We start from the raw sequence: 24,318 nt of genomic DNA, 5'->3' as shown, positions 1-24,318 counted from the left end.
ATCTATCTCCCCAACCCTGTATATTTTTATATTTCTTTTTGTTGCATCTAAAGAGTTTTAATTTCTTTTCCTTAGGAAAAATGTAAAGTCCCGAGGGTGGTGGGCATGTCGGTCTTAAGACCTTCAGATTCATCTACTTAGCCAACTTCCCACAGAGGGGATGTGCTTGGAACATGGACCTGTTTGCTTTCCCAGCCAAATGACTACAAACAGGAGCACAGCACGACAGATGCATGTCAAGTCACAACTGCTGTTTGGGATGAGACTTATCTGATACCACACTCTTTCTGACTTTGGGTGTCCCTTTGGGGACACTGAGTCTCTCCCCTGTTGTGTCATTGACCACACCTTGGTAGCCACAAAGCAACTATCATTTGCTGTTTTTGCAGGCTGCTTCTACGGAGCTTTCTAGCCACTCACTTCTTTTAGTTCAGTGAGGCACCACTGTTCCCACTTTGTCATACAGAAACTGGGAGTAGGCGGCAAAGGCTTGAGACCTGACAACAGGACTGGGCCAGCTCTTCTGTGGAATTGGCCAGGACTCTGTCCACACCATGCATCTGTCTCCTAAAGGTGGGAACAGTGTCCCCAACTCCAACTCTAGGTCTGGATCCTGTTGTGTGTGTTCCTGAGTGGCCCTGAGAGTGACTTTGGGTGGACTGTTGAGGGCTCCTGGAAGGGCAGGATGATGTCTGAGGCCCCTGGGTTCCCTTGGGGCCTTGCTTTGGTTAAACACAGGGAGATGCTCATGGCTATGGCATTGACTGAAGTGTCAGGAAACTTACAGACCTCAGCAAATCATCTCCAAAGACCAGGGAGATGCCCTTGTAGCATGATCCCAGGTTTTATGGTGGGACCAGGCTGAGTGAGAAAGCTCGGTTTATCCTTTACCTAAGGGCAGGTGGTTTTGCCCAGTGCTGTCCTAGGAAGCTATGACAAGGTTCATGACAGGTACATGTGGCAGGAGGGCTGGGAAATGCTGGGAAAGACTGGAAGTGGATAAAATTCCTCCCTACCATTCACAACTCTGACCCTTACAGAATCTCTGCCAAATATCTGGGTAGACTCTACATCCCATGTCTCCGTATTTCTCGAAGAAACATAGGCCGAGTAAGAAGAATGCCATGATGCCAACAATGAGTACTGTTTACATGCCTACTGTGTTCCGGGCACTCTTCTCCCAAATGTAACCTTTCTAAGGACAGGGCACCTGACCCAGGGCATGCAGTTAAGAAATAACCAAGAGCTAGTGAGATGTCTAAGCAGGAAAACACACGTGGTCCTCGAGATCTGAATCTGATCGCTGAAACCCATGCTAGGATGGAAGGAGAGAAACAATCCCACCAGGTTGTCCTCTGACCTCCACACACGGGCCATGACACACATGCATGCACACACACATCACATACACACATATCATAACACTATCAGAGTACTCGGGCACAGTGGGGAAAGAAATGGGTGGGCAGAAGCAGGAGCCCAGAGTTGTGTGTGGGGTATGGACCAGGCCAGCTTCTGCTTTAATGCTCTCCCAGACTTGTGCAATTCTGGGCCCCCATTGGAAGTCTAACCCTTCTCCCCACTGGTCCCTCCAGGGTTGACTCAGCCTCCAGCCTGCATTTATTCACACTATATTCTTGAATTTGGCCCTAATTCTGCTCAATTGGGAAGAGCTTAGTGATTACAGCTCCACATGGAGGCCGATTCCATTTGTCTGCCAGTGAGTTCAAGGTCCGGACCACACTGGGGCCTCTGTGGGATGACCACCAAGTCCATAACCATGAATGTACTAGGTAGCATTCCTGATCCCATACCAACTGCAACATCCATACCTAGAGGAAAGTAGGCTGTGTCTGGCAGGGGAATAGAGAGATGCTTCATAAGGATGCCCTGTGGGTGGTACTGGGAGCGGAATTGTGAGAATAGTGACTCAGTGCTCCAGAGAGCAGAGTGGTAAGGGAGGGGACAGTTGCTTAGATGTTCCAGCATTCATCTCAGAGTGTGTCAACAAACTCCACACCACCCACTAAGGACCCAAAGGGGCAAGAGAAAAAATGGTGTCCTGCTCTTGCCTTGCTCCCAGGATAGTGGCTGGGAGTAAGTAGTATATATGTGAGGTGTGCTCCAGGGAGGTCAGTTCCTGAGGGCAGAGTGGGAGGTCATTCTCAAACTTACCATCTTCCTTGGTCTGGATGTAGAGCACGCTGCTGCGCACACCATCCCCAGCCTGCGTGTAGGCGAGCACCTGGACGCTGTAGTTGGTGAACTTCTCCATACCCCGAAGCTCCACTCGCTCCCTTGTGGTGGTGACATTCTGCATCTCGCCCCACTCTGTGGAGACAGGTCCCTGATCATGAGGCTGGCCCTGCCATGCTCTCTGCCCTCTGCCAGCCTGGGCTCAGACCTCTACTCTATAGGTATGAGGGCTAGATGATCTTCTGTAAGGCAATAGACCCGGGCCACTCTTCCTAGGCCATATCTCTCCCTAAGTGCTTAACCAGAACCTGAGTATGTGCTGGCTTTGAACCTCAGTTGACCTTGACCCTGTACTTGCCTCAGTGACAACCAGGTAGAAGCAAAGGGCTCAAGCTAGGTGGTCAGGTGACAGTGTAGTATTTAGGGTCCAGAGGGTAAGAACACCATGCCCCATCATGCTCAAAGATTCAATCTTTGAGGCAAGGGGATGGCGGAGGCCTGAGTATAGAAAGCAGGGCTGACCTGTCTGGGACACATAGAGAGACCTAGGAAGGGTTAGCTCGTCTAAAATCCCAGTGGTCTTTGGAGGATAGAGAGGCCAATGCAATGTCTTCTCTGAGAGCTGAGTCAGAAAGTCTTGGAAAAGAGAAAGCAAGCTCTGGAAGGAGCCTTACTCTGACACGGTGAAGGGTCACATCTGTTTGCTTGTTTTTTTTTGATCCCGCATCTCTCTCTATAGCTCAGGCTGGCAGGGTGGCCTGAGATTTCACATCAAAGGGTCTTGGGAGACCTTCAGGGGTCAAGCCAGAAGACTGAAGCTTCCTGGCTTTTGTAGGAGAAAATGGATCAGGGATGTCCTTCCAGTAGAGTCCAGGTGGGGAGGGAGGTGCCAGTGACCTGGACAGGTGGCTGTGAGCCACATACCTGGTCCTCCAGAGAGGAGGGTGCCGTGGTCCTTGGGAGACATGATGTTCAGGACTAGGATGCAAACTCATCACAGGCCCCTGTGCTCCATTAAAGTGAGTGAAACTTTTTTGTGCATAGACAGGGCTGCCCAGGCTCTGGCTCTGCAGCCTATGGACTTCCTTGCCCTGGAAGATCTTAGTGTACACCACTGGGCATGGAAGCAGATGTGTTTGCTGGGGGCTCCATAGACCTTCCAGCATCTGAGGCAAAGAAGGCTCCCCAAGGGTAACTCTTCCACTTGCCTTTTGCTGCCCTCTTGTTACTAAGAGCTTGGCTCCTCCCCTCACGTGCCCCAGGCTGCTCCCTGCATTGGACTCACATCTTGGGCCCCACCCCTCACACTGCCCTAGGTCACTGCTGGCAGTTGGACTCACATCTTACTGCCCAGCTGGGTTTACTGACACCTGAGTTTGGTCAAGGGGCATTTTCCCTAGGTTTGAATAAGTCTGCTTCCTCGCTCCAGGCCTAGATGAAGACAGTTTCCTGCAGGTACTAATCCTGGCCACCCTCTCTCCCTCCACTGAAAACAGTCCCTCAATACACAATTGTGTGTGCCATCTGTTCCTCAACTAAGAAGGCCATAAAGTCCTAATAAAAACATGTTGTTAGAATAGCAAATGGCCTCGGTATCCCGATATGTGCTGTTGTCTAGGTGTGGCTGGTACCTACTGTCCCTCACCAGGTAGGTGATCTTGTATATGACCTCCACCCTGGATCTGGCTCTGGTTCCAGACTAAAAATGACACGTGCAAATGGACCCTGATCTACTCTCTTACTGTCACATCACACTCATTTTTTCTTTTTCTTTTTTTCTTTTTTCTCGAGACAGGGTTTCTCTGTGTAGCCCTGGTTGTCCTGGAACTCACTAGATAGACCAGACTGGTGTCTTGAACTCAGAAATCTGCCTGCCTCTGCCTCCCAAGTACTGGAATTAAAGGTGTGTGCCACCACTGCCCGGCCACATCACACTCTTGAGGCTTCCATATGTGTGGAAAGGGGGCTGCACTTGTATTTGACACACTACTGAGAGCCGTTAGCTCTAACCAGGCCTGGAGCAAATCCCAAGGGATATAAGCCCATCAGCCTGGTCCCAGCCATCAATCTCAAAAGACTTACCTCCATCAACGTAGAGTGACCAGAAGATGACTCGGTAGCCTTTGAGGACACCATTGAGGGTACTTCGTGGGGGCTCCGACCAGGAGATGACAGCCACATCAGAAGTGATGGACAGAGCTCGGACATTCTCTGGAGGCTGGCTGGGCACTGCAGAGGGGGAAATCAACAGTCAGTTATGGTATGAGAGACAGCATAATATATGCATCTCAGATTGGGCTCTGTCACCCTACATTGTAGGGATATAAAGTTAGATGAGTAGAGGGACTGTCTGACACAGCTCTGGGAGCTGTACTGCTATTCAAATCTCCTCTGCTTCAGTCTGAAGCACCTAGATATCTCTCCAAGTCTCAGCTCCCAGCTTTCTGGGGCATGGTGGCTCTGGTTCTGTTAGATTCTGGAGGCAGGGAAGAACCTGGGAGTAATCCAGGCAACAACTCCTCAGTAGGCCATGACAGAGCGTCCATAAGATGAATGTGGTGGCTTGGGAGACCAATCAAGTCCCAACCTGTAACTTAGCTGAGGGCTGCCAGCCCCTTGGTGCTCACTGACCATAGATGGATCTGAACCCAGGTCTGACCTGGGGGACTCTTTGTTCTGGGGCTAAGCTGGAGGGGAAGGGAAGAAGAATGGAGATCTCAATGGACCACGGTATAGGGTTGGAGAGTTCCCTCGGAGATCACAAGGACTTCTGAGCCCATTATTTCTTGTCTCATGTCCACGTAAGAGCATGCCCAAATGTTTCAATGTCCTGAAACTACAGCACGAGGCTAACATGGGTGACTGCTTGACCTTGACTCTCTCTGATAGCTCCCTCTGTGGTTCCTAAGTCCCCTATCTTGGGTTAACTGTAGGCCACTTGCCCTTTCTCACAGTGGGAGCAAAACACTGGGGGTGGTCTCTGCTAAGAAGAACTTCAGCGACACTTTGTGCTGGCTTCCAAGGAGCCCAGGACAGTGGGAAAGAGCAAGCCCGATCTGCCGTGAATGGGAGAGAGGAGGCAGAGGCTGGAGGGAAGGTAATTAGATCCCGTTGCCCCACAAGAGGCAACTCTAATTTTTATGAGCATTTAAATGATAATACATCATCCTAACGATCCTCTTTGAGAGTGATTATTGTTTCATATTACTTAGGTGTAAAAATATAAGCACCATGTAATTAGGGACCCAGTGTAATAAACTAATACAGATCGCCCGTTCGAACAAAATGAAGGTAATACAATTATGGAAAAGACACTCTTGCTAAGGCAGGGGCCCTTGAATACCCCAGGAGGAGTGCTAATATTGCCAGAAAATGATCAGGATCTGACAGGCTAACGAGGGCCTTAATTAAGTATGAAAAACTGCTGAGCAAATGCACGTGGAAACTTTCTTCCTGTCTCCTCCTTTGTTTTGAAAAGGACTCCACAGCCTGCGCTGAGTCCTCTCTGGTGGAAGCTCCAAGAGCTGGGTCTGTGTGATGGAGGCCATCTTCCTCTGAGGTTCTGGTCTGGACTATTGGATAAGGTATGAGGGATGGGAGTTTAGGGTTAGGTAGGCTGGCCTCGGTTCCAGACAGAGCTTCCTGGGGGTGTGCTGCATTCGGTCTTGCTCCCAAGCACAGGGGAAGCAGAGGTTCCTGCTTGGATATTCATCATGGTGGTTATATCTTTAACTAGATAGAGAACTTCATTGTTGTCAGTCTTGGCTGCACTCTGGGAATTCTGACCCAGCTGTGGCTCTAGTAGGTATGCTATGGACCACAAGCAGCAGCAGCCGCTTCCCCCTCCCTAATCATCACCTTGGAGACCCTGTTACAAAGAGCACTAGGGTCCAGTGAACACTGATGGGCTCCCAGGGACTGCTATAAGACTCCTGAGCTAAGGCTTGCTCTGCTTGAATTGATACTTCATCCTGAAAGGTGACAAGCTGGTGTTCCTCAGCCCAGCCAGGTCTGTGGCCAGCATCTTCAGGTCAGGGAAAAGCTTAGGGACCAGGACAGAGTGCCTGTGTTCCTTCAGGCTCTCTACAGCCCTCTGCTCTCTGTCAGCCTTTCCTCTCCCTTTCCCCACTCAGATCTGAGATCTTCCAAAGCTCAGCTGTGTCTTAGAGCAATGAGAAGGATCTGGGGATGGAGCCTAGAAACCAGGGTTTGAAAGCTCCAGACAGTGCCCACCTTTAGCCAAGGTTCAGAACAGTGGGGACAAGCTTGTACAGTGTTTCACTCTGTCTTTCATTTAGGAAAGCAATATAGGAAGAAGCCTTGAGAACTCTTTTGCATCTCCTTTATTCTGCTTTCTAGGTGTGTGTGTGTGTGTGTGTGTGTGAGAGAGAGAGAGAGAGACAGACAGACAGACAGACAGACAGACAGACAGACAGAGACACACACAGAGAGACAGAGACACAGAGAGAGACAGAGAGAGAGAGGGAGAGAGGGATAGAGACATGGATAGGGAGAGAAACAGGTACAGGGAGAGGGACATGGAGAGAGACAGAAACTGACTGCCTGGATCCTCCTCTGGAGGAGTCAAGACCCCATCTCCGATCTCAGTCTGATGCAGGCTCAGGCCCAGCTGTCATCTTTCCTGTGTGCACAGGAGGCATGTTCCTGTTCTCCCCATCTCTGGAGAACAGGGATGCTTTCATTTACTATCAGGCTGTGGGAGCTTTTCTAGTTATCAGGGTGCTAAGATTTATTTATTTTACAAGGCCCCACTATGTATCTCTAGTTGACCTGGAGCTCACTGTGTAAACCAGGATGGCTTTGGTTTCACAGAGGTCTGCCTGCCTCTGCCTCCCAAGTGCTGGGACTAAAGACGTGCGCCACCTCATCCAACAGTGTGTTTTTAAGAACTAGGCTCTAAACGCTTCTGCCAATCAGCGGTTAGAATTTCATAACTCCATAGTCTCTTCGTGCACATTAAAGACAGATGGGGACACAGTGAAGCCTAGAACAACAAGGGTAGCTTGGCTCTTATATATATAGAAGAAGAAGAAGACGAAGAAGAAGACGAAGAAGAAGAAGAAGAAGAAGAAGAAGAAGAAGAAGAAGAAGAAGAAGAAGAAGAAGAAGAAGAAGAAGAAGAAGAGAAGAAGAAGAAGGAGGAGGAGGAGGAGAAAGAAGGAGAAGGAGAAGGAGGAGGAGGAGGAGGAGGAGGAGGAGGAGGAGGAGGAGGAGAAGAAGAAGAAGAAGAAGAAGAAGAAGAAGAAGAAGAAGAAGAAGAAGAAGAAGAAGAAGAAGAAGAAGAAGAAGAAGAAACTGAGCCTAGAATGAGGGTAAAGCTTGGGCAGAGAGGGTATGGGACCAGAAGGAAGGAGAGAGATGCAGGAATGGGGAGACATGAATAGACAGGCTAATGTCCTACAGGTAGGCCAAGGGGCAAAGCATCAATCAGCAAGTGAGGGACAGAGAGAGGTCACAGGGGCTCAGGCTGTATTTGTTGAATGGGTCAAGGCTCCTTGAGAGCCAGTCAGTAAGAGGAGATAGGGGTGGCAAGTATGTTGGCTAGGTTTTGTTAATGTGACACAAATTAGAGACGTCTGGGAACCTCAGCTGCGAAATTGTCTCCATCAGTTTGGCCCGTAAGCAAGTAGGTGGAACATTTTCTTGATTAGTGGTTGATATGGGAGGAGCCATCCCACTGTGGGCAGGGCCACCTTTGGACAGGTGGTCCTGGGTTTCACAAGAAAGCAGGTGGAGTAAGTCACAGAGAGAAAGCCATGGCCTCTGGGATCCTGCCTTGACTTCCCTCAGTGATGGAGTGTGACCTGGGAGTGTAAGATGAGACAGACCCTTTCTCCCCCAGGTTGCTTGTGGGCAGTGTTTTATCACAGCAGTAGAAAGCAAACAAGAACACCCAGAAAGCTCGTGTTGCCTACGGGATCGATGTAGGCCCAGGCCCTGGGTCTGCCTGGAAGAACCTGACCCCTGCTCCCAACCTTGTGGCTTCCCTCACCATCCTCCAAAGTGGTGGCATTGATCTCACTAGATGAGGGCCCCGTGCCTGCCCGGTTGAAGGCTTGGACCACCACGCCGTACTGAGCGAACTTCTTGAGGTTATCCAGGGTGTAGACCTCACTGTCCCCCGTCGCCTTCATTTCCACGATGCTGTACTGCCCATTACTGCCGGGGCTGTTCTCCCGGTAGCCAATCTGGTATCCCCTGATGACTCCATTCTGCAGCTCCTTCTTTGGTGCCTATGGATCAGGGGAAGGGCCGAGGACAAAGACACAGTGATACTCTGAGATGTCTTTGTTCTTAGAGCCAAGAGCACATCACTGTGCCCATTCCCTGAAAAGCTCCTGTTTCACTTGGATTGAACCCTTGGGACATTATGGCTACCCTGGCCCTCTGTGACCTTGATACTCAGATGCAGACCAATCCTCTCACATAGTCTTCTATGCTGTTCTTACCAGACTCATGACCGTCCCAACTCTGGTCTCTCTCCTCTGTCACGCCCTTGAGGAGAGGTCCCCTTCTTTATGAGACAGATGTTAGCCATTCCTGGGTTATTCTAGCTTCTGATATTTATTCCTTGGCTTCTGACATTCTATAGAGTTTACTTATGTGTTTGAACATCTGCCCCAGGAGAACACAAAGATGAGAGGTGTATTGACTCTTTAGTGTATCTGTGTCTATAATGGTGTGTGTCATAGAGTGTGCTCTGAGTACACAGTGTGTGTGTGTGTGTGTGTGTGTGTGTGTGTGTATGGATGCTAAGGGGTCTAGAAGAATTGAACCTTAGACAACATGATCTGAGGGAGAGAGATGTAAGCAACAAATTTAAGTAAAAGAAAGTATCCTGTACTTCCTGTTCACACAGTAGAAGGATCGTTGTTGATAAAAATGATGTGAAAAAATTAGGGCCCTCCCCCTGTGCTGGCAGGAAGTATAAGCAACCTGGCTGTTTCTCAAGCAGCCAGACCTTAAGCGGCCATATGACCCACGTGATTGTTCGAGCCTACTTCTGGGTATAAAGCCCACAGGACTGAAAGCAGAGGCTTTCCTTGGCTATCGGTGTCCACAGCAGCAGTATTCACAAGGGATGATGTGTTTTATCCACACAGTGGAGCATTACGCAGCCAGGAAAGGCGTGAGATGCTGACATTGGTTACTGGATGGATGAACCCAGGCAATGCACTACATAAACTAAGTCAGTCACCAAAGACAGGCACCATAAAGTTCCTATTACAGAGGGCTCTGGACTGAGTGAAGTCACAGAAATGGAAAACAGAAGTTTGTAGGGGATGGGAGGAGGGGTTTAAGAGCACAGAGTTCAGTCGCGGTAATGGACAAGTATTGAAAAATAGCTCAGGGTGATGGCTACCCAGTTCTATGAATGTGCTAACTGGCACTGAGCTGTATTTTTTAAATTAAAAAAAAATCATGTGGTGTGTATGTGGTGTCTGTGTACCTGCCATTCGTATGTGAGGATGTGTGCGCATGTGGAGACCTAAAGGTCTTCCTCCATCACGCTCTACCTTATTTTTGAAGTAGATACTCTCATTGGTCCTTCTGTGCTTCCTTTGTTTTGGCTAAACCCAAGAGCCTTCTGGCCCCCCAGTTGCTGCTGCATTTGAGCGCTAGGCTTTTATATGGCTTTTTGGGTCAGAGCTCAGGTCTTCATGCTTGCCCAGCAAGCACTTTACCCACTGAGCCATCTCCCCAGCCTCCTGAACAGCACTCTTAAACATGGCTATGAAGTATAAATTTCTCAAAATCTTCTGAAGATAAAAAATAACAAAACAAAACATAAAGACTGCTTGACTTTTGCCTGGCTCAGATCTTCCTGGAATAGGCTGCATTGCCCCAGACACAGCGGCCAGGGGTGGAGCCGTGATGAGGGTGGGGCATGATGAGGGTGGAGCCGTGTTGAGGGTGGAGCCATGATGAGGGTGGGGCTGTGATGAGGATGGGTCCATGATGAGGGTGGGGCCGTGATGACGTCAGAGCCTTTGGGCAGCCCAAAGATGAAAGGTCTGAGATGGCAAGAGGGTGCTGGTGGGAATGAAGGACCAATTCCAGAGGGCCAGAAGAACAAAGCAAAGAACATTGTAGCAACATGAGTTCTGGCTGGGAAGTGTTCTCACCCCAAGCTTGAGTCCTGACATAAACCTTGCTGCATGTCATCATGCACAAATACAGGTGTCTTTAGAGAAAACATAGTCACATGAACACTGGTATATGGCAGGATCTTACATGACCCCACCCTGGCTGTGTAATCTGTGCCTGTGAAGTGCTATGAACACATGTTCAGATCCTTCCAAACACAGCCTAATCCCCACACCTGCTCAGGGCCAGATGCAGTTAGATCCTCAAATAGAAACTGGCTTCTTTAGGGACAGGACCTGCCCAACTTTAAATTGAGATAGCACAGCCACTTCTGTGCATGTAAAACCAGCTAGAACCAGAGTTTTGAAGACAATGAAGTTAATTTAAAAGCCCACCTTTTATTGTACTAAAAAATAGTGAGATAAAAAAACAATTAAGTTCGTAAAATAGCCCCACTGTTTCTTTTAATTCAATGAATGTTTTAAATTAATTGCATTTTAAGATCACTGTTAACTCAATAAAATTAAGTTTTTAATTTAATGTAATTGTTTTGAACCCACTAAATAGGTGTGTGTGTGTGTGTGTGTGTGTGTGTGTGTGTTTAATTGACTTGACTTTTTGCTATTGCTGGAATCGTCTTCTCTCTGCACTTGGGCAATTCTGCATACTAGCCTGAAAGTGGGAAGATCTGTGCAGCTGGGGTTTGTGCACACTTACACACACACTTAGATACCTACTGGAGGCACACACTCATCTTCAAGAGCACAATACACTCATTCCTACACACTACATACACTCTGTTATTGCATGTACACAGTCACGTTGTTAATACAGTGCCACACTGCCTTACACAGTCAGGCCTACCTATCCCATGGTTTAGCCCTGTACTTATCACAGAGGGTGGTCTGCACCATGCATACACCTGTATATTGACCCATGGCTATTTTTGTCTAGTTATATCTCTGTGCATATAACCCAGGGCTATCTATACCACAACAGACAGCTATGCACATGACCCAAGGCCATGTATATGCTTGTACACAAGGCCACAGTCACACAGTCACACACTGGCAGAAGCCCTGGGCAAGCACTCAGGTGCCCCGATATACATGTATATTTCACACATTTATACAATCTTGACATACTTTGCCCTTCTCTCTCTGTCACTCACTTTTCTCTCTTCTTCTTCCTTTTCTTTCTCCCTACATCTCCCTCCCTCCCAAACATGCACACTTGGGATTTAAATCAATCTTAACAATATTTCTCTGAAGCATTAAGAAATCAATAGGGCTGATTGCAAATTTATGTCATAAGGCAGAGGTGATCCATCTCGCAGAGAGTCTTAAAGCAGAGTGACTTATCTTTCAAGTGAATCTTTATTTTTCATTAATCTGTTCTCGGTGTGAAAAAAAAATCCCCACGAGAAGTCAGTGCCCAAATTTATTGACCTGCTGGCTCATTCTGAAGTTCTAACTTTCTAATCAATTTTATTTTTCATTATGAGACTTTAGAGAAATAAATTTGATTCTAAATTTTTATCGACCTCGGCTCTGGGTTAGAACTCTGTAGAAAGTGCCTGGGTGGTGTTTTACACAGTTCTCTGGCTCCACCTCGGGGCTCCCTCTGTGTAGTCCCCAGAGATGAGTTCAGAACTGGGATGCTGACAGGAATGTGTGTGTGTGTGTGTGTGTGTGTGTGTGTGAACTGGGCCTTACCTTCAGCTTCTGGACAACACTTTGGGGCCCAGATCTGAACCTCGAGGGCTTTTTCTAAGGGGCATCTCTGTGAGGAATTTCTAAGATCAGGTTAACAGAGATGGGAAGATTCATCCTAAATGTGAGTGACTCCCTTCACGGGTGTCCCTACTGAATGAAGAGGAGACCGTGTGCTTGCTGACTGTGCACACTACCTTGTGTACCTTCCCCCTGCGATGGACTGACCCCTCAAACGGTGAGCCCAAATTGACCCTCTGTCCTTAAGTTGCTAACACCAAGTATTTTATCACAGTGACAAGGAAAGCAGCTGACTCGCGGCCAGGTAGGAACACATCTTCTGACCGTCTCTCTAGGGAGGGAAGAGTCCAGGTTGTTCCTGCTGTGTGAGTGTTCCACACATATGGAAGACTGACTGACTACCCATGAAGATGAAGGTCCATGTCAAGACTGGAATGCACGTGGAGGACTGAGACCATGTCCAAAGAAGCCCCAACCCCAGAACTCTGTTCAGTATCCTGTAGTGGGGAGATGGGTCTGGGAATCCAGTCTGTGTGCCTTGGACTCTGTCTTATACCTGAGCAACTATAGGCAAGCCACCTCTCATCTCAACACCCTCGGCCTCTTCAGCTGGCTGTTGATGGAAGTACCTTTCCAGTCCCCCTCAAGAATAGAGTGAGGGCCAGATGAGTGTGTGCAGGAGCAAGCCCTGGGGACTGGATGCTGCAGAGTTCAGGAAGGCAAGGAGTCATTGGGTCATCTGTGCATGTGGAAGGAGCAGGGCCAGAGCTCCTCAGGAGCACCCCAAGTCTTGGTCCTGCTCATCTCTTGACTCGTCAGTGGAGCCTCCTCTAAGACATCCTTAAGCAGCAGCTGCCTCCGCTGCCTGCATTCTCAGGTCCTTGCAGAGACTGTGCACACTGGTCACTGATCTCCTTTCAGAAACTGTCCTAGGTCTAGAAGGCCAGCTAATGTTTTTCAGTGTTTCAAAAGCAACCCTGGGTTGGAGAGATGGCTCAGTGGGTAGAGGCACTTGCTGTCAAGTTTGATTGTTTGAATTGTATCACACAGACCCACGTGGTAGAGGAAGATAACTGACTCCCACAAGTTGTTTTTGTCCTCTGCCATCAGCATATGTGCTGTGGGACACATGAATGTGCATGCATTTGCACACACACACACACACACACACACACACACACACACACACACACAAACACAAACACACACACACACACAAACACACACACACACACTCCTCTCCTCTCTGATTTTACCCTGATGCTTTAGGGCACAAAATCAAACCAAGTTCCTACCCTCTAATGTGGTAGCATTGGGTTTAAGGATGAGCCAGTAAGTGGGCAGAACCACACTAGCACTGCACATTCTTCATCTCATCCCTCACCAGATGGCCAGGATGCAAGGGAGCAATGTTTGAGAAAGGACCTTCCCTTTACCTTCCTCTCCTCCCAGCCTTTGACCATACCTGTGCCTAGTGAGAAAACAGGCATGGGTACCATATGAAAAGAGACTAGTGAGCCTGCCGGATTCACAGGTGGATGGAACAGGGGCAGGCAAGATGGCTTCTCGCTTACCTTCCAGGTCACCTGGATGCTTTGTGAAGTCACTGGTTGCAAGGTGACATCCATGGGAGGCCCATCGGGAGCTGGGGAAACAGAAGAAGCAACACTGAGTCACGTGTTGGGAGACAACCCTGCGTCCTCATGTCCACCTGAAGAACTGCTGAGGAGGGGGTCCACACACAGATGACAGAGTTGGTAGCTGTTTATCAGAGTGGGACCTGGTAGTTTAACTTTATGATCATTTGTAACATTGTGCTCTTATGACTTAGGAATGTTTCTGTATCATTTTGCTTTACAATGACACACATAAGAAAGGACAGCAAGAGAAATCTTTAAAGTTTTTTTTTTTTTATTATTAAAAATCTGGAGCTAAGTGGACAGCTCAGTCAGTAAAGTATTTGGTTTGTAACACCAAGAGCACGAGTTCCATTCCCAGGACCTGTGTGGTGGTAACACTGCCAGGCCCAACACCAGGCAGGTGGAAGCAGATAGATCCCTGGGGCTTGCTGGACAGGCAGCTTAGTCTTCTTGGTGGATTTTTGGCCAGTGAGAGACGATCTCAAAAAAGGGTGGATAGTACCTAAGGAACCTACTTAAGGCTGTCCTCTGGCCCCGACACACACCCGTATACAAGGGTGTGTGCACCTGCTTGTTTCCTTCTGACCCTCTCCCTATTCACATGCCCCACACTGACACAGACAGACAGACAGACAGACAGACACACACACACACAGACAGACACACACAGACAGACACACAGACACACACATACACATAGACACATAGACACAGACACACACACACACAGACAGACACACACAGACAGACACACAGACACACACATACACATAGACACATAGACACAGACACACACACACACAGACAGACACACACAGACAGACACACAGACACACACATACACATAGACACATAGACAAAGACACACACACACAGACACACAGACATAGACACACACACACAGACACACAGACATAGACACACACACACAGACACACAGACACACACAGACACACAGACACACACATACAGACACAGACACAAAGACATAGACACACACAGAGACACACACACACACAGACACACACACACATACAGACAGACACAAAGACATAGACACACACAGACACACACACACAGACACACACAGACACACACATACAGACACAGACACAAAGACATAGACACACACAGACACACACACACAGACACACACAGACACACACAGACACACACACAGACACACACAGACGCAGACACACACACAGACACACACATAGAAACACAGACACACACAGACACAGACAGACACACATATAGAAACACAGACACACACAGACACACAGACACACACAGACACACACAGACACACACATAGAAACACAGACACACACAGCCACACACAGACACACACATAGAAACACAGACACACACAGACACACAGACACAGACAGACACACACAGACACACACATAGACACACACAGACAGACACACAGACACACACAGACAGACACACATAGACACAAAGACACACACACAGACATAGACACAGACACAGACACACACAGACACACAGACATAGACACACACACAGACACAGACACACACAGACACACAAAGACACACACAGACGCAGACACACAGACGCAGACACACACACACAGACACACACATAGAAACACAGACACACACAGACACACAGACACAGACAGACACAAACAGACACACACACACACACACACACGCATGACTCAGACTCCTTGTCTTGCAGAAATATGCTCTGCATCTTTCTTTTCCACATAGGCGGGAGCCCAGGAAAGAAAGGCAGAACCACGGACAGCTCCCCTCAAACCAAGAGCCGGGAGAAAAAGTAAAACAAAAACAACCCCTCAGAAAATTGTGGCCTCTCTATGACTCATAAAATACTTTTCTGGTTCTCTCTAATTTCTCTCCAAACTACAGGCCAACTGTGAATAGACAGGGCTGGTGGAGACTGGTGTCCAGGAGTCCTAAGACCATGGGCAGAGGGGTCGGTGTGCAAGATATGTGCTCACCAGCCTCTTCCGTACTGATGGTAAGCTCCTTGCTCGGCTCGCTGCGCCCAATTTTGTTGAAGGAGTACATGCGGATGCTGTACACCGATGCAGGGTGTAAGTCCACGATGTTCGCCTGGTTGATAGTTGGGGAGATGTTGCGTGTGGACTGCTTAAAATCCCAGGAATCTGTAATGGAGACAACCATTTCAAAACACAGCCTTGCAAACTCTGGGACCTGTTCCTACCCCAGCCTCAAGTGTCAACCTAATTACAGTTTGGATGCCAGAGGGGTCCAGCTTATACCAATAGCAGAGAGAGAGAGAGAGAGAGAGAGAGAGAGAGAGAGAGAGAGAGAGAGAGAGAGAGAGAGAGAGAGAGAATCTTTAATAACTTCACAGGGACTCTAAAGGGTCCATTTGAAAAAGCTCCAGCTTGGGAGAAGCCAGATTTTCCTTTGTCCTGGCCAGCCTGTGAGCTAAACTGAAGACAAAGTTAGACAAGGTGCTTTCTAATGTCCACTACAGTCATCATCTGCTCATTCTCCCTTGGTCTGATGGACAGTGCCTTTCTTACTGCATCTTTTGGTACATATGAGACTTACCATTCTGATTGTGAGATATACATTTACCCAGGGTCTCCATGGGAAAGGGCAAGTGAGGACTCCTCCCCCTTCCTCCTGCTCTCTGCTTCTGTATCTCCCTTCCTTGTGTACCTGTGACAGGATCTGAGAGTTCTGTGTGAGGCTGGAGGGGACAGATCAAGTGCCAGAGTGCATAGACTGACCCCATCCTCTTCCCTGTCGCAGCTAAAAAATGTAAGCTATCAGAATCTTCAGAATGAGGGGCCAACAAAAGGATTAATGTGTTCACAGTTCAGTTCATGCAAAGAGACTGGCAGTCCATTCCAGGGCTAATGTTTAGCAAAATTGTAGAACATGGAAAATGCCAGATAAATGCATCTCAGGGATCCTGTGGCTGTAAACATTATGCCTCTCCAGAGGAATGCAGCCATTCACCCATGCTTGCTGTCCCCACCAGGGGACTCTAGAACAAGATAAAGAAAGGCTGAAGTTACAATGATGGCTGAGCCAGGACCTTCCCAACCCAGAGCGCTTGATCAGGCAACCCCCTTTAGCACTTTGGGGGAAAATGGCAAAGACCAAGGAAGCAAGCTGAGAGTGGGGCTTACAAGTGTTCTCTGGGCATGTTCAAATAGCCCTGCTTATACTAACAGTCTGTGCTTGGGAATCCACTGTGGCATAGAGTGTTCTGAAAAAGTCTCAGTGGAAAAGATTGAGCCACATTTCTATAGTTTAATTCTGAAGGCAGGAAGGGAGGCTACAATTGTAGGCAGAGTTTAGGGGGGATAGTTTTAATGAAGGTGTGTATGTATGCCTATGTTCACCTATGTGTGTTAGCATGTATGTATGTATATGTGCGTCCAAGTGTGTTAGCATGGGTGTGGAGGCTGGGGAACAGTCTCAGTGTTCCTCAGTTACCTTCTACCATAGTTTTTTTTTTTTTGTTTTTTTTTTTTTTTTTTTTTGAGGCAGGGGCTCTCACTGAACCTAGAACTCGCTATCAGGTTAGACTGCTTCTCTTGCAAGCCCCAGGGATCCTCCTGTTGCTGCCTCCCCTAACGCCGGGCTGCAAGTGTGTGCCACTGTGCTTGACATTTTAATGTGGTGTCTGGGGATTGAACTCTGGTCCTTGTGTTTGCTACTGAGTGAGCTATCTCTCAGCCCTTAAGAAGATACTTAAGGCCGGGCATGGTGGCACACACTTTTAATCCCAGCACTCAGGAGGCAGAGGCAGGCAGACTTCTGAGTTCGAGGCCAGCTTGGTCTACAGGAGTGAGTTCCAGAACAGCCAAGGCTACACAGAGAAACCCTGTCTCAAAAAACCAAAAAAAAAAAAAAAAAAGATACTTAAAACTTTCTGTTACATTTAATATAATAAATGTGTGAATCTCTGCATGTGTGTGTGTATGAGCACATACATGTGTGCACACAATACAGGGGATCATGTGCATGTGGAGGTTAGAGGACAACTTGCAGGAGCCAGTTTTCTCTACCATGTGAGTTTACTCACTGTGCCAGCCTGACAGTCCAAAGTACATAAATACATGCATGCATGCACACATACATACATGCACACATACATGTATGTATGCAGCCTGAACACATCAGAATCCTATTATTTCATTTCTGGTTAAATAAGGTCTTGATTCCTTTAAAAACACAGCTCTCAGCTGCACAGGCTTAGCATCTGTGAAGGGCATCAGCCCAATTCCAGCCTGTAGTTTTGCATTTAATTCATTGGTTGCTGGAGCCAAACTAGCAACATGGCAGGCTGTGGCGTCTCAGAAACACATTATTCTCTTCTTGTCTTTAACAACACCCCAGCCACCCAGAGAGTCACTCTGGGGCTGACAGGTGAAGTCAGAATTGCAAATAGCAGGCTCCTACCTGCCACGGACACCCTTTTGATTGGGGATGGAACAGACTAGCCATGTGGAGGCAGGTGCTCATGGCTCTGTATGTGGGGTCCTGGTTGCTGGTGCCAGCTCACAAATCACATTGAGTTTGCCTGTGTTTATGGGAGCGGGAGAGCGATCAGAAGTCAGTGCATTCATTTTTGATGAGCGCAGGCAAAGGGAAGAGCCGCGTGGGATGTGTCTGAAAACAGGGGCCACAAAGATGTAGTGACATCCACCAGGCACCTGTGTGGTGCCAGGGGCATTGGTGGAGGACTTAAATATGCATCATTGACTCGCCGGGCCTTCCTCTGATGTCAGTGTTGTATCTCCACTGCACAGGGGCCTCTGCATCAGCAAGTCTCATCACCCACTTGGCCTGTCAGTGGGCTCTGCATATATCATTCTCTCCTTCCCCCATTTTCTCTGAACTGTTCGCTCCTCTCTAGGCTTTCTGAGAAAGCTCTTGAATTCTGCTTCTCTCCTGGGTCTGTTCTGCTGGCTTTCTGCAGCTGCAACCCCCTGAGCCTACCCCCAATGGACACTTGCTTCCAGGTTCCAACCTATGCCCTCCTCAAACACCATACACCCCTCATACATAGGCTTCTGGACTTCCCCCTGTCTCCTTTACTATGGAGTCTGATAGCTTTTATGCCCCATGTGCTCTTGGCTATATAAGGGCTCTCTCCACTGATATCCCTAACCTGGCCCAAATCATCATTGTCGTCTCTCCCAGCCTTCTCTCCAGCTAATTGTGCTTCTGCTACCCCTCCCCGCCCCCCCAGCAGATCTGGACCCCACAGCTGCCATTCCTCCCGCATATATGGCTGAGACCCTCTCAAGGCCATGTACTATACTTAGGCTTCTTTCAAAGCACAAATCGGATCCTGTCATCTCCTCCCATAAAACTCTTCAATCTCTTCTTGCTACTGGGTAAAGAGGAAGTTTTACGTCAGGCCCAAGCCCCTGCAGCCTGGCTCATGTCTGTCTCCCCAGTCTCCGGTAGAGCCCTCATCATAGTCATTGTACAATATCGTGTTTTGGAGCTCTCTGTTCCAGGAACGTTGCCCAAGAAGGTGCCTAGCCCTTGGAAGTCAGGAGTCACGACTAAGGCTTTGGTCCTTACTCCCACGTTTCAAGTACTGACTTCTTAAAACCTGTCACTGGCTTTTAGATCAGAGCCCCCTCTTGCATTTTTACTTTGAATTTGGAGCCCCTCTGTGTTTTGTCTTTTCTTCATCTGCCTTCCACGTTTGCCAGTCACAGGAGTGAAGGGGATGGGCTGTCCCAGATAGCAGCCCCTCCCTTTCACTTGTCACTTGTTTGTAGGTAGATGTGACCTTATGTTCCCACCCCACCCTCACCCCGTTTGTTTTTAGTGTTTTAAGACAGTTTCTTTTTGTAGCCTTGGCTGTCCTGGAGCTTGCTGGCTCTGAAGATTCCCCAGACTCACAGAGATCTGCCTGCCTCTGCCTCCTGAGTGCTGAGATTAAAGGTGTGTAACACCACTACCAGCACCAGCACCTCACTCCCAAATCATTTTTAAATGCATCTCTCTCCTGGGGACCCTTCATGACTAATGCATACAAGTCGTGTTTAGAGGACTCTCCTGAGTTTCAGGCTTGATCATGGCCATCTCTCTGATGCTGAATAGTTGAACTCAGGGGCCTGTTTCCTTCTGTTCTCTCTCTGGGAGCACTGCACTAGATTTGGTGAATATTGTCTCTTTAATATTCCCTTTCATATGTGCCTGCCTTGCCCAGATTAACATATTTCATTAAGGACTCTCTCATCCTTTCTTCATCAAAGGGTTTATGATGCAGAATATTCTTCTTAAAGAGTAAGGAAGTGGCTTGGGAGATGGCTGTGACTATTGCTCAGAAGGCTGCTTGTTGAAAGAAGCTTGGGCTTTGGCCATTTTAGGAGCTACTTCACTGCAGAGGGTTCAGGGTGAGAAGAACTGCCTCAAGGGGAGCACAAATCCAGTCTCTGTGCCTGATTCCCCCCTTGCACCCCACTTCTGAAGCACACCTACTGCATAGCACTCTCTCAGTGGCACAGAGATTCTTGGGGTCACAGCAGCAACTGGCAACATCTCAGTTACCAGCCGTACCCCAAAACTACACACTAAACCATGTTGGCTTTCTCCATGGGCCAGCACAGTCTCCAAGATGGCTGGCCTCCGAGACAGTGTTCTGGGCTTTGAAGGCTATCCTCAGACAAGCTCATCCCTGTCTGTGCTTAGTGAGCAGAGGCAAATGTGGCATCTGCATTTTTCAGTGCGTGCAGCACCATCTGATAGATTTGTGTGGATGGTGCTATTTATCATTCAGATTCATGTATTATTACTCTACTGCCTGGGGCCGGGAAAAGACAGCATGAACATGGAGGCTCAGAAAGGGCAGGCTTGGTAATTTCCCTTGGAAAATTAGCATGATGAGCTACGTGGCAGAAAACCTGGCCAAGGTGCAAGGGCAATGGTGGAAATCCAGCTTGGGTGTGGTCTGGGGCAAGAGGCAGAAGGGAGGGGGAACAGAGACATGAAAAGAGAGCCGTGGAAGGTTTCAGTGTCGTCATGTCCCATTCATCCTCACAACTTACCTGAGAATGAAGATTCCCATTTCTGCTTTGCAAAGTGTTAGGGCTAAGGCTTGTGAGTTTGCCTAGCATTCAAGAGGCCCTGGCTTGCTCAGTCCCCAATACCACAAAACAAACAAACAGATACCACAAATAAACAAACACACACACAAAAGCAAGAATTCTGTTTCTGGTGCTGCACACCCATAATCTTAGTGTTTGGGAGGCTGAGGTAAGAGGATAGCAAGTGTGGGGACAGCCTGAGCTATACAGAGAATTCTAGGCCAGCCTGGCTTTAGGGCAAGATCTTGACTCAAAAATCACCCTATCTTCTAAGAAAAATGGAGAGAGATGCTCAAAGATGTTTAAAAATACTTGCTAAAGGCCGCACAATTCTGATATTTAGTCACTCCAAGTCTGCAGTTTAAGGAATGACTATCATCTCCCTAAATCCATAGGTACAAAGAGGTGAGCTTAGGTAACACACACACACACACACACACACGCACACACACACGCACACGCACGCACACACACACACACACACACACGCACAAACAAGCCCACTTCCTTCCTCTTTTGAGTCATTCTTCTGTTCCCTTGGATACAGTCCTCCATCCTCATGTAATACAGTTAACAGTGAATTGCATTTGATTGGTTAGTGCTGTGTAATGGTTCTGAAAGTGTGTGTGTGTGTGTGTGTGTGTGTGTGTGTGCGTGTGCCATTTATGTTCTCTCTCCAAGGGCAACATTCTGCTTCCTAATTCATTCTCTTTTTCTACTCCATGACTTTTGCATGATTCTTGGGGCAGTGGGAAGATTGGCACGTGGTCCATGTGGCAGACTGACAGACATAAATTTCAGCCTGTAAGTCCCATAGGGCTCTAAACTGCCACATGAGGTATTTGAGCTACTGGGGGAGGGAGGGTTATATTTACCCAGGGCTCCCTTTAGCCTAATGCCAGCTGCTTCTAGAATTCTCCACAACCCTCCTCCATTAGACATTCTTCATTCTGCACCCATTTTATAGACTGGGAAACTGTGCCATGCTCCTATTCTTTGTCTGTCTCTGTGACAGCGAGCTGAAGTTCTCCTGGAGTCCTTGCACCAGTGTGCCAGGATATGCCAGGTGTTTGGTTGGGTGGGCTCTTCTGGAGCAGGCCTCTGGATCTCTAAGTGTGCAAAGCTTGTGGGAAGGCTGTGGGGCTTCCAGCCTTACTGCCTCTGTCCAGCCTTACTGCCTCTGTCCAGCCTTCCTGTCCCTGTCCAACCTTCCTGTCCTGTCCAGCCTTCCCGCCCCTGTCCAGCCTTCCCACCCCTGTCCAGCCTTCCTTCCCTGTCCAGCCTTCCCACCCCTGTCCAGCCTTCCTGCCCTGTCCAGCCTTCCCACCCCTGTCCAGCCTTCCCGCCCCTGTCCAGCCTTCCCACCCCTGTCCAGCCTTCCCACCCCTGTCCAGCCTTCCCGCCCCTGTCCAGCCTTCCCACCCCTGTCCAGCCTTCCTGCCCTGTCCAGCCTTCCCACCCCTGTCCAGCCTTCCCGCCCCTGTCCAGCCTTCCCGCCCCTGTCCAGCCTTCCCACCCCTGTCCAGCCTTCCTGCCCTGTCCAGCCTTCCCACCCCTGTCCAGCCTTCCCGCCCCTGTCCAGCCTTCCCACCCCTGTCCAGCCTTCCCACCCCTGTCCAGCCTTCCCGCCCCTGTCCAGCCTTCCCACCCCTGTCCAGCCTTCCCACCCCTGTCCAGCCTTCCCACCCCTGTCCAGCCTTCCCACCCCTGTCCAGACTACTCCTCACGGTACTTTACTCAGTACAAGCCAGAGGAGGATGGGGTAGGATGATGTGTTATGGACATATTTAAGAATAACATTTTCCCTGGTTGCCTCTCTTCTATGTCTCCTCCCAGATGGGCGATGCTCTCAGTGAGTGTTGCTCATCATCTGAGTTGAACAGTGCCCTAGGAAGGGTTTCCATACATTACAGAGGTTTGTCTGCAGAAGGGGCGAGTTAGGGAATAGGCAGAAGTACAGTCAGGGAGAAAAGCAGGACAGCAGCTACAAAGAACATAGGAGTAGGGAGCCAAGATGTCCCAGGTAGCCCCTACCCACCGACTGGGCATCACCCCACAGGAGTGACGTGTGCCTCTGGGAAGCTCGTGCTCCACTTCTTGAGAGGCCTGTGTATGAGTCAGACACACTCAGCCTTCTTGCACCTCTGCCTCTGCTGTTACCATCTGCAGGGATTCAAGTACCTTTTTTGCTCTGCCACTGGATGGCAGTTTTTAAGCATGCATCCATCCTTGGTTCCACAGAGCAGAAGCTCAGCTTGGAGGTTCCCATCCTTGCTACAATGCACACCTGCAGCCATAGTGTGATGCCCATGGATGGGGACAGCGGGGTCTGTGTAGCCTGGGCTGCGCCTTGCCTGGCTCTGAGCTTCTGTTTTCTCTACAGGTAGTGTGTTCTATCGGTTAGTCCTCTAGATCTAGCTTAGTGAAACATCCATAAGGGACCAGGCAGGGCCTTTCCTGATGAACCTTGGCAGCTGCATCTCTTCTTTGCATTCAATGTGATCCCTGAGTGCCTGTCTGTAGCTAGGCCGGAGCATATCACAGTGGCTCACGGTGATTTGGCAGCAGCATAGAGCCTCTGGGGCTGTAGAGGAAGGGCTCTGGGAGTAGGCACTCAGTGACCCCATCTTACCTATCTCCAGTGCACTCACCATCCCAAACCAACACCATCCAGGTGACCCTGCAAACCCATGCATCCCCACAGAGCAGCCCACAGGCCTGTACTTGGCACCGATAAATCAGACCATGGGTGAGAATTGTGCTCCAGGGGACTGATCCTTTCCTGACATCAGTGTATCTCAATCCATATCCTAGCTTCCTAAGCTAGCCATTGCTCCCTGAGGGACAATGAGTATACATGTGAGGGTGCTGGCGATTCTGTGTTAGGTGGGTGCTGCTCCTTCGGAGAGGCATAGGCAGGCTGTGTGCCACAAGAGGCCACAGTAGGCAAACCCTTACCATCTGTCCCAGCACCTACCTGATTTGTTCTTGTATTCAATATCAAAGCCGGTGATGATGCTGTTTCCATCAAATCTCTGAGTCCAGCGCAGGTTCATGCTCCGGGCCTTCACCTCCCGGATCTCCAGCTCTGGGGGGTCAGGGGGTTCTGGGCAGTGACAGAAGAGGACCAAAGGTGAGATAGCAGCAGATAGCTTAGCTGTGGGCCTCTGGGCCCTAGGGAAGGTGAAAGGGCAGGTGGGCAGGTGAACGTACCTTGCACAGTAAGCTGGATCAAACCTCGGTCCTCTCCATATGAGTTGATAGCATGGCAGCTGAAGAACACAGAGTCCCCACGGTCAGCTGGCTTGAGCTAAGACGTGACCAGCAGGAACAGGAAAGGGAGGAAACAGGGAGAGTATTTTAGAGGGGTACATTCGAGGGGGACATTCTAGGGGGATTGGGAGGGAGATTCTGAAGGGTCCTATCTAAGTCTTTTCTCTGAGATGTGCATGCAGAGAACTCAAGCAGGGAGAGAGGGTCACGGAGGAGACTGGGAACCCACATAATGATGGTTGTCAGAAAGGAGACAGGTTGGGTATGGGAATGG

General features: G+C 49.0%; 1 protein-coding gene across 1 annotated transcript in view; it reads right to left on the bottom strand.

Annotated features, from left to right (window-relative positions):
- The window catches only part of Dscaml1 (DS cell adhesion molecule like 1), a 323,179-nt gene that overhangs the window by 26,223 nt on the left and 272,638 nt on the right, over window positions 1–24,318 (bottom strand). Inside the window, exons 13-19 of the mRNA XM_021171656.3 lie at window positions 23,985–24,081; window positions 23,749–23,877; window positions 15,675–15,842; window positions 13,613–13,683; window positions 8,210–8,450; window positions 4,279–4,425; window positions 2,176–2,331 (exon numbers count right to left, since the gene is read on the bottom strand). Coding sequence (XP_021027315.1) covers window positions 2,176–2,331; window positions 4,279–4,425; window positions 8,210–8,450; window positions 13,613–13,683; window positions 15,675–15,842; window positions 23,749–23,877; window positions 23,985–24,081 — 1,009 coding nt within the window. The remainder of the gene's footprint in view (window positions 1–2,175; window positions 2,332–4,278; window positions 4,426–8,209; window positions 8,451–13,612; window positions 13,684–15,674; window positions 15,843–23,748; window positions 23,878–23,984; window positions 24,082–24,318) is intronic.

Source organism: Mus caroli, unplaced genomic scaffold, assembly GCF_978045245.1.
Source record: "Mus caroli unplaced genomic scaffold, Mus_caroli_1 scaffold_11, whole genome shotgun sequence".
NCBI lineage: Eukaryota > Metazoa > Chordata > Mammalia > Rodentia > Muridae > Mus > Mus caroli.
Note: the sequence above shows the minus strand (reverse complement) of the source record. Positions and strands in the feature narration are given on the sequence as shown.